The following is a 9,517-nucleotide window of genomic DNA, read 5'->3' on the forward strand; positions in this document are numbered from 1 at the left end:
AGCGCTTCTTCTGTCTTCATTATTGCAAAGTATAAGCAATTCGACTTATTTACTTATTTTGGAAGCATGCCTAGGCTAATGCATAGATTAATCTCTGATTTAATTGCCCTTTATATGTATTCTAACATCGTTAGTACACCTAACAAACATGCCTTTTGAGTTATCAAAGGTTATTTCGCATGATCATCATTTTTAAATGCACTCTGCTGTTTAAGTTACCAACGCCTTCAACTTTCAGTATCACTTAGCCTCATGCTATCGTCAGCCTAGTGTATTTGTAATGATTGGCTTTTGCGCTCACCTTGGTAAATTAAGCCGTCATTATGCATGACTCTTCCTTTACAGAAGCAAAATATAGTAAAATTGGATCCCTTGCATTAATCCTATAATGACATGTAAACATGAAAGTGCTAGTACTGGATTCATTTTATTGATTTTGGAAAGTTGTTTAAGTTAATGCACTGATGACATTTAAAAATAGATGGCAGTCATAGATTGTCCTCTTTATGCAATTTGTGTTCAACCATACTTAATAATTTTCATCCCTTTTTCTCTTCTGAAAAAAGTCAAAAAATTTAAAATAAGATGTATGCTCTAATGTAATGTTATACTCGAGTTATTGTGACGATTCGTATCAAACATGTCAGTAGCCTTGGATGAATAGAGAAGCAATTATTGGTTGATTTGTAAAATCCACCTTTGGAAGCGTGAAGGAGCCACACAATGCTTTTAGTACAATGATTTGAGGGTTTTCAATAATCACGGATATTGAGAAAATTTGTTTACCCATAAGGCATTTGCTAGTGTTGTAAAAAGACATCTGTTCAAGCAGAAATCCAAGACACGTATCGAAAGAATTTTTAATACTGGCAGCAACGACAGCGGAAGACATTATAAAGGAAGCTAATGGCAGTCTCTTTTCTTTCTTTTGCGATACGGTTTCAAAAGAAGAAGAAGATATCTACACGCCTGATGATAGCGGTAAGTCAGTACATCGCTATCCACAGAGAACTACCCAGTACGACATCAGCATTCTACAGAAGAATGTAAGGCTGGTGTGATTACTGAAGAAACAACTGTAAGTACAATATACTGCATAACGATCTATTATTAAATATTAATTCTATTTCCTATAGTGGGTTGTTAATAATCGATGCATAGTCAAAGATCTGAAAGAATTTAGTCATCTATTTACTCAATTGGCTAAACAAGATGCCAATCAAGTTTTGAACTTGAGGTTCCTGTAAGCAAGCAATAACAAATGAGAAAACCAAGCTGATACTAATCATTTTATTCCTCTAAATCAAAGTGCCTTTGACTGTACATATCTTTTGCCGAAGATAAAAGATGATCCATCAGCATATACCTTGTAAATGAATAACACAACTCTTTAATGTCAAATCTGGTACCAAAGTACTATGAAAACATTGACGCCATTGTATTTAAATGGTGTATGAAAATGACAAATATAATATTTTTTATTTTCTCAGCTTGTTTTTACTAAATTAACTAATCTTTTGTGTCCAGTTCAAGTTTGGTATCAGTGACTAATGGATGCAGCCGCAGTTGACAACTATGGAATGCTCACCGAGGCAGCAGCATCAAGCAACAGACGCAACCTCCAAATTGCAAATATGTTGCATACAATGTAAGCTTTCGTACTTTCTTGTCACATAGTGTCATGTGTATTGATGTGTTTTGCCTTATGGCGCGCCTCATCTGTTGCTGGCTACAAACGAGCTCAGTGCCAAAGACATTTTTGTGCATACAGTCTTTTCGTATGCAATAAAATCAGTCTTCGGCGCTGAAGAAATTTTAAAGCACCAATGGTAAAAGTCAAACTTACAAAAACTATTCATATGAATCATTAAGTAAATTAGCATTTTTATGTAGGGCAAATAGAAGGCTCAGCCAACAGAACGAAGAAAATCTCGTCAAGCTCAAGCCTGGTTATGCCGCGTATATCAAAATCCGAAATACGCGGTATGATATTGCAATTGCCGAGGTCAAGCCTACGAGCAACCGGTCTAGCAAGCTTCCTTCTAACCTCGTCAAATTGGGCCAGCAGATGAAAATCATGGTGAACAATTTGGTGAATGATCATGTTCCTGTTCCTGTAGTTTGTGGAATTCTGGTAGAGGGTAAGCAATTATATTAAAAATCAAATAATTATAGATACATAAAATATCTTCTTTTTGTTTTGTTCTAATAGGTAGGGATTGTTCAACATATAAAGTGGATCTTTTTGCGCCATCCATACATAGAATGATAATGATTGCATCCTTCATTCTGTGTACCACAACATCCAAACTCTGCTTGATCCCAAGCATACACATATATGTACCCTCTGGCGGTACTTGAATAAACTACTCCTTTTACAAAAAAACATACACGTATAAGTATGCCATAACTAAAACAGTAGTAATTGGCTCCATTTCGGCCACCAATACATTACATTCTCTCTGAGCTACACTTTATTTTTCATATATATTAAAAACAACTTCTTCATATCTTTCCAAGTCGCGCAAAATGTTGTCAATGTGACTTTAAAAAGGGATTAAAGTTGCACCAAGTGTGTTGGTGTTTTTCTTTTTAGTATTTCCATGAAGATCTGGTCTCCCTTAATAGCTACTTTACTACTCCTAAGCGTAACATCAGCACAAGTATATGAAGATGATAACTTCATTATAGACATTGTTGAAGACGACAATGAGTGAGTCATTTAAAAAAAAGTTCAAGAACAGTAAATAACATCATTTAGTAGCAGTCCAGAAATAGTAAATGTCAAACCTGTCATTGATGGTCCATTGCCATGCAACGGATACCCTGAATATCGAAAACTACCTGTCAACCAAGCGTTTTATTTAGGAGCAAATAATGCTGGCTCACATGTGTTTAGTAATGACTGTCAAGTAAAGCAACAAAATGACATTCCTCAGATGCTGAAAGACGGTAACAACAACCTCTTACTCGCTTCATACTTCTTTTTGGTGTTCTTACGTCTGCTATAGGTGTTCGATTTTTAGATATCAACTTGTGCTTAAAGTATGAAAGAAAAGGAAAAGGAAAAAAGAACTAGTTATTTATACATATTCATAGTGATGAGAAGCAGATGGTGATTTGTTCTGACCATGATTCTGCTATCTCTAATACATCATTTCGTAATGTATTAGATGATATCTTTCAATTTGCTCGAGATAATGTTGAACAGATATTCATTGTTCACCTTCAGTCTCGAGGCGTTCATCAGCCTTTGGATGTTAAGGACGTAGACAAACTGCTGGATGAGACCTGTAAAGTACATACGGAATTAACAGATGGAACAGATGAATATGTTGCATTTGAGGTACGTTTATATTAGATGATATTGTCTACGGAGTATCTTACTTTCTTTATACAAAAGTGCCCATTCATTTATAAGCATGAAAAGGGACCTTGGGCTACCATGGGTGAACTTGTTAATTATAATCCCGATATGGCTCAATGGGAGGGTGATGGTGAACTTGTAGGCGTTCGAAGCAGGATTATATTTACCCATTCAGACAGTGTTCTCCATGCCCCTGAATACACATCACCCTATTTTACATCGGTAGGTCTAATAGTAAACCGAATGCTTATATTGATGTGTATCATAGACATTTTGGAGAGCATTAAAAGCAGATGATATAAGTAACCTAATGGGTTACCTAAAGAAAGAATGCCGAATTCCTGCGGGAGGCATTAAAGTAGATGCCTACTCCGAAGCTACTTGTTCAGCGTAAGCACATAACAATAGATCTCTCCTACAAGACATCCTATTTACTGTTTATTTTAGAGAAACATACACGCCAGAGCAAATTGAAGAGCTTCTCTTTTATAAATCAGCATGTAATCTGAATGATTCACCCTTGAACACGTTCATTTCCGTATTGTCAGTAGATCAATACCAAAAACACTTGCCTTACTATAAAGAATTAGAAAGTCGTGTGATGGAATCTAACTATGCCAAATGGAATGGCGAATATCAGTTCATAAGGCCATCCTATCTTGTTTCTATTAAGCCCAAGATGGTCAGAGATGAGCTATAAATAAAATATACAACTCTGTTACACAGATTCTAACACACTATGATTCACCTTGTGACTGCTACACAAACTGTCAGCTTCCACATTTCTAGTCCTTGTTCAAAAAAAAAAGTTTTTTCCTCTTTTACGCAACATGTTTGTACCTTCTATCGACCTTGGAGATCCCTCCTTGACCTCCCTCTATTCTTCACTTTCATATTTCAATGCAGCTATTTTGAAGAATGGCAACGTAGACCAAGTAAGGTCTCTTATCAGTCAAACCGGTTCCACCCTCTACTGGACCTATGCCAACACCGTCGACGAAGCTGTTCAACTATGGGATATTGGTATCTTCAAGGTCATCGTTGACTTGAACACATTCCTCAAATTTCAAACCGAGTTCAACGGTATCTCTGACGATCGTATTGCTGTCCGATGCTCTCGTGTGACTCCTGAGCTCAGTAATCTTCCTGTGTCTAGTTTCATATTCACTTCTACCGAAGCTGCCGTCGAGTTCGCTCAAAGCAAGACAAGTCTGCTTAGCAATGGTGGTAAGCGTACTGCTGTTGTTGAATTGGAAAACGTCACTGTTCAGACAATTGCCGACTTACACGCTCAACATGTGGACGTTATTGTTTCTGCATCCCTTCTTACAGCCAATCCAGAAGATGAATCCAAGATCAAGATCGCTGATGCCTTTTTGGCTGCTGTCAGAACCGATCGTACAGATGGCCTTTATACGACTATGGTGGTAGATGAATCTAACAAGGCTCTTGGTTTGGTTTATTCTAGTAAAGAAAGTGTTGCCGAGTCCATTCGTCTCGGTCAAGGCGTGTACCAGAGCCGTCAAAGAGGATTATGGCACAAGGGTCTTACCTCAGGTGCTACTCAGACATTAAAGCGTATTGATTTTGATTGTGATGGCGATGCATTGCGTTTTGTCGTCGAGCAACATGGAGCAGGTAATCTCATCTTGTACCACCCCAAGTTGCATTGTTAATCCAATCTTAGGTTTCTGTCACTTAAACACGCGCAACTGTTTTGGTCACGACACTGGCATTTCTGCTTTGGAAAAGACTTTGAAAGACAGACAACTGAATGCACCCGTAGGATCCTATACGGCAAGACTCTTTGGCGACTCCAAGCTGTTACGTGCCAAAATTATGGAAGAAGCTGAAGAACTTTGTCAAGCAACTGATAAGGACGAAGTCGCTTGGGAGGCTGCTGACTTGATTTACTTTTTGCTCACTAAGTGTGTCACAGCCGGTGTCTCCTTGGCCGATATCGAAAAGAATTTGGACAAGAAGGCTAGAAAGGTCACCCGTCGCCCAGGCAACGCCAAACCCAAATGGGTAGAACACATCAGTAGCTCTGCTCCTCAACCAACTCAACAACCCCAAGTACAGAACGATGGCCGAATTAAAATGCAAAAGTTTATTTTGGACGAAATTGATAACAAGCAACGTACCAATCTTTTGCTCCGACCTATCATTGACTCTAGTGAAATTATTCAACGTGTCACACCAATCATGCAACAAGTCAGACAGCGTGGCGATGCCGCCCTTTTGGACTTTACTCGTCAATTCGACCGTGTCAGTCTGGACTGCCCAACCATCAAAGCTCCTTTCAACCCTGACATGATGCAACTCGATCCTGTCACGAAGGCTGCCATCGACCAAGCCTACGATAACATCTACAAGTTCCACGATGCTCAACTGGACAAACAACAACTTGTGGTTGAAACAATGCCAGGCGTTGTCTGCTCACGATTTAGCCGTCCTATTGAACGAGTAGGTCTCTATGTTCCTGGTGGCAGCGCTGTCTTGCCCTCAACCACACTCATGTTGGGTATTCCTGCCAAGGTAGCCGGATGTAAAGAAATCGTGATTGCAACACCTCCAAGACCCGATGGCTCCGTCGTGCCTGAAGTGCTCTATGTTGCCCATAAGGTGGGCGCTTCTCATGTCGTGAAAGCAGGGGGTGCTCAAGCCGTGGCTGCTATGGCCTATGGTACAGAAACTGTTCCCAAGGTCGACAAGATCTTTGGACCTGGTAATCAATACGTAACAGCTGCCAAGATGGTCGCACAGAATGATACAAGTAGTCTGGTCGCTATCGATATGCCTGCTGGTCCTTCTGAAGTGCTCGTCATCGCCGACAAGACAAGTAATCCAGTTTATGTGGCTGCTGATCTTCTTTCCCAAGCTGAACACGGCCCTGATTCACAAGTTGTGTTGGTGGCTATTGACTTATCAGAAGAGCATTTGAAGAAGATTGAAGATGAGGTTCACAACCAAGCAATTGCCTTGCCTCGATGTGATATCATTCGCAAGAGCATTCCTCAATCATACATCTTGAATGTAAAGACATTGGATGAAGCCATGAAGTTTTCTAATGATTATGCGCCAGAACATCTTATCTTGCATGTGGATAATGCTCCTGATGTATTGCCCATGGTGGATAATGCTGGCAGTGTATTTGTTGGACCTTACTCTCCTGAAAGGTAATAACAAAAAGAAAAAAAAAAAAAAAACAACTATGCTCACGTCTTCTACCCTTTTAGTTTCGGTGATTATGCCTCTGGTACTAACCACACGTTACCCACCTATGGCTATGCTCGTATGTACTCTGGTGTGAACACGAATGGTTTTGTCAAGCATATTACATCACAACAATGCACTGCAGAAGGAATGGACAGACTTGCTGATACTGTCATGCGCTTAGCAGAAATTGAAGGATTAGGTGCTCATCGTAATGCAGTAGCTGTTCGTGTTGCTGACTTGAGAAAGTAATTTAAAAAACTAACAATAAAAAGACATATTTGAAAAGAAAGAGGGTCGCGATATCCTTCTCTCTTGCAAATATTGTAAAAACATTTAGCTATGTTATTAGTTTACACACTAATATTACAAGAGAGAGAAATTGTTCGATATAGCTTGGGAATAACCTTGCCTGCAGAGTTTGCAATACAATGAACAAAAAGGGGACCCAACTAAGAGGGTTGGTGTGACTGTACAGTGCCAGATAAAAGTATAATCCGTTTTCTAAAAATAAATTTCATTCAGTTTCATCCGAAAATACTGTAGCATTAAAAAAATGCTGACTTTTAAAAAATGGCCAAAACTTTTTCGAGAGCACTGTACGAACTGTCAAATGGTCAACTCTCAGGGGCGGCCTTACTTTTTTTTTTTTTTTTTATTCTGACATGTTTCAATTAAGTCGAGCTCTGTTTGTTCATTTTACTATACCCAAGACAAAACCATGTCAAATAGAGTTTTCTAGACGATGGTTTGTTACCTCACAACTTTACAGACCCATGGCATTTTACTCTTTAAAGCCTTTGACTGAGCAAAGAGTAGTTCAACTGAAAAAGACATTTGAAAAGAATTTGAGTGCTTTGGGTGTTGTAGGTAGAATCTACCTTGCACCAGCAAAAGGCATTGGCGGAATCAATTGCCAAATGTCTGTACCAATTTCACAGTTGGATCAAGTCAAAGAATACTTTAAACAACATGAATCTGATTTTGGAACAATAGAGTATACACAAGGCATGGAAGATACCACAACGCCCAGCTTTGAAAAGCTTCGAGTGTTGATCAAAAAGAATGTAAGAAACAATAAAATGCATATATATAAATGAGCTAAGGTTTTTCTTTTTGTGATTGTAAGTTGGTGGCTGTTAGACACAACATCAACATGAAAGAACTAGAGAATCAGCCTGAATATTTGACAGCTGAAGAATGGCATCGAGACTTAAAAGAGAAGAAGGATATATTTTTGATAGACATGCGCAATCGATATGAATAGTAAAGCCAAAAGAGAAAAAGATAAAGATTACAAGATAGATTAAGAGATATTGCAGTAACCTAGGTCACTTTACGAATGCGATAAAGATGGATGTAGACACATTTAGAGATGGCGTACATTTGTTAGATGATATGGTGAAGGATAGATCAAAGGATGAAGATATATATATGTATTGTACAGGAGGCATACGATGCTCTGTTGTTGGGCCATATCTGAAAAATAAGGGATATAAGCATGTCAAGATGGTAAGGAATTATGATGCATAACTGTCAGCATTTAATATAGGTTATTTTATTACTTAGCTAAAGGGAGGCATATCTGCTTATGGACAATACATCAAAGAGAACAGTACAGAGTCTTTATTTAAAGGCAAAAACTTTGTATTCGACGGAAGAAGAACAGAAAGGATCACGGATGATGTGCTATCCAAATGTTATCAATGTGGATCCAGTTGCGATCATATCACAAACTGTCAAAATACAAGGTGTCATTTATTGTTTATTCAATGCGACAAGTGTAATACAAACAAAGGTACTACATGCAGTGCCCATTGTCAAAATGTGATTGAAGGAAAGGAAATATACAAGTATGATTATGATTATCATCAGCAGCTCAAAGGGATTTTATAGTGCGCTTAGTTTATCCAATTCAATAATAAACATGGATAAAAGTCGCTCATTGTCACTATAAAACTCAAGTGTGGTAGATGTATAGTCTAGTGTGAACTGAACTACTTCACATTGGATGACATTCTACAGATAAAAGTAAATTATACACAGATCATCTATATTTCCATATATTACCTCTCTTTGATCAGCAAATTTAAACTTCATGCCTAGTCTAATACCTTCGATAGGATGAATAGGAAAGATTTCACGTATGAACTTTGTAGAGTATTCTTTTGTATCTCTTGTCGTCATGGTTTTATCAATATCATTGATTGTACTCTTTGTTAGCTTTTTTAAGGTGTCAACATGGTATTCAAACAATCATATATATGATCACTTGCCTGATCAATCAAGTATAATCCAAAGTTGTGTTCAATCTTTATAGGTGTATCTTCATTTGAAGGATTCAAAAATGATATTTCAATAGTTCCATTACACTGAATAGGCTCTTTAGTCGTCAATTCAATCACTTGTTCATACTCTGTCTGAGGTAATAGATCCACTTGACTGTCGAATAGACTACTTGTTTCATATGTCTCCAAATTGTTTTCATCAAATATCTTTGCTGCTTGTGCAATATTTATTTCAATCTGATTTATCCTTTTTAGTATTTATTATAGAGCCATATTATTTTACCTTTAAATTGTCTTCAAACCGTAAACGACCTTTGACTGTCTTCATTGGAAGAGGTGATAGGTTACCGAGAGTAAACAGGATGCGTAAGTTTCCGTTGCCTGTAGGCTCTATATGGCTATCTAATTTAACATTGGCTTTATAGATCTGCTCCATCGCTAGATTAGTCAGTTGCTGTACTTTTAGTGTTTGTTCCATTGCTTTAGCTATTGTCTTTTTATGACACACGAATAAATAATACATTATTTAGAAATGTTATATATATATATACCTGATATGCTTTTCCAATAGATGCATCTGCATTACTGACTAATGGATCAAGTAGATTGGCAATATTTTGTTGTTGTGACATTATTTAAAAAGAAA

At 37.8% G+C, this 9,517-nt stretch overlaps 5 protein-coding genes across 5 annotated transcripts; 4 read left to right on the forward strand and 1 right to left on the reverse strand.

The window, feature by feature from the left end:
* Window positions 1-1,550: 1,550 nt before the first annotated feature.
* Window positions 1,551-2,183, forward strand: RHIMIDRAFT_243067 (uncharacterized protein; the record flags this gene model as incomplete). The annotated part of the gene is made up of 4 exons (XM_023609891.1): window positions 1,551-1,648; window positions 1,746-1,829; window positions 1,894-2,141; window positions 2,176-2,183. The coding sequence occupies 4 exons, from the start codon at window positions 1,551-1,553 to the stop codon at window positions 2,181-2,183; spliced, it is 438 nt and encodes a 145-aa protein (XP_023470631.1).
* Window positions 2,184-2,516: 333 nt separating this feature from the next.
* RHIMIDRAFT_1062 (uncharacterized protein) lies at window positions 2,517-4,120 on the forward strand. Its single transcript, XM_023605179.1, has 7 exons — window positions 2,517-2,713; window positions 2,762-2,952; window positions 3,012-3,045; window positions 3,100-3,346; window positions 3,404-3,589; window positions 3,636-3,757; window positions 3,815-4,120. The coding sequence occupies exons 1-7, from the start codon at window positions 2,604-2,606 to the stop codon at window positions 4,065-4,067; spliced, it is 1,143 nt and encodes a 380-aa protein (XP_023470632.1). The 5' UTR covers window positions 2,517-2,603; the 3' UTR covers window positions 4,068-4,120.
* A 77-nt stretch (window positions 4,121-4,197) lies between these two features.
* On the forward strand, window positions 4,198-6,835 carry RHIMIDRAFT_195473 (uncharacterized protein; the record flags this gene model as incomplete). The annotated part of the gene is made up of 3 exons (XM_023606042.1): window positions 4,198-5,005; window positions 5,055-6,546; window positions 6,607-6,835. The coding sequence occupies 3 exons, from the start codon at window positions 4,198-4,200 to the stop codon at window positions 6,833-6,835; spliced, it is 2,529 nt and encodes an 842-aa protein (XP_023470633.1).
* A 421-nt stretch (window positions 6,836-7,256) lies between these two features.
* RHIMIDRAFT_1103 (Rhodanese-like protein) lies at window positions 7,257-8,638 on the forward strand. Its single transcript, XM_023605231.1, has 4 exons — window positions 7,257-7,650; window positions 7,713-7,849; window positions 7,906-8,095; window positions 8,153-8,638. Exons 1-4 carry the CDS (start codon window positions 7,360-7,362, stop codon window positions 8,477-8,479), a joined length of 945 nt encoding a protein of 314 aa, XP_023470634.1. The 5' UTR covers window positions 7,257-7,359; the 3' UTR covers window positions 8,480-8,638.
* A 173-nt stretch (window positions 8,639-8,811) lies between these two features.
* RHIMIDRAFT_232373 (uncharacterized protein) lies at window positions 8,812-9,503 on the reverse strand (the record flags this gene model as incomplete). The annotated part of the gene is made up of 3 exons (XM_023607730.1): window positions 8,812-9,108; window positions 9,155-9,364; window positions 9,423-9,503. 3 exons carry the CDS (start codon window positions 9,501-9,503, stop codon window positions 8,812-8,814), a joined length of 588 nt encoding a protein of 195 aa, XP_023470635.1.
* Window positions 9,504-9,517: the final 14 nt, after the last annotated feature.

This window comes from Rhizopus microsporus (assembly GCF_002708625.1).
Source record: "Rhizopus microsporus ATCC 52813 unplaced genomic scaffold scaffold_1, whole genome shotgun sequence".
NCBI classification, from domain to species: domain Eukaryota; kingdom Fungi; phylum Mucoromycota; class Mucoromycetes; order Mucorales; family Rhizopodaceae; genus Rhizopus; species Rhizopus microsporus.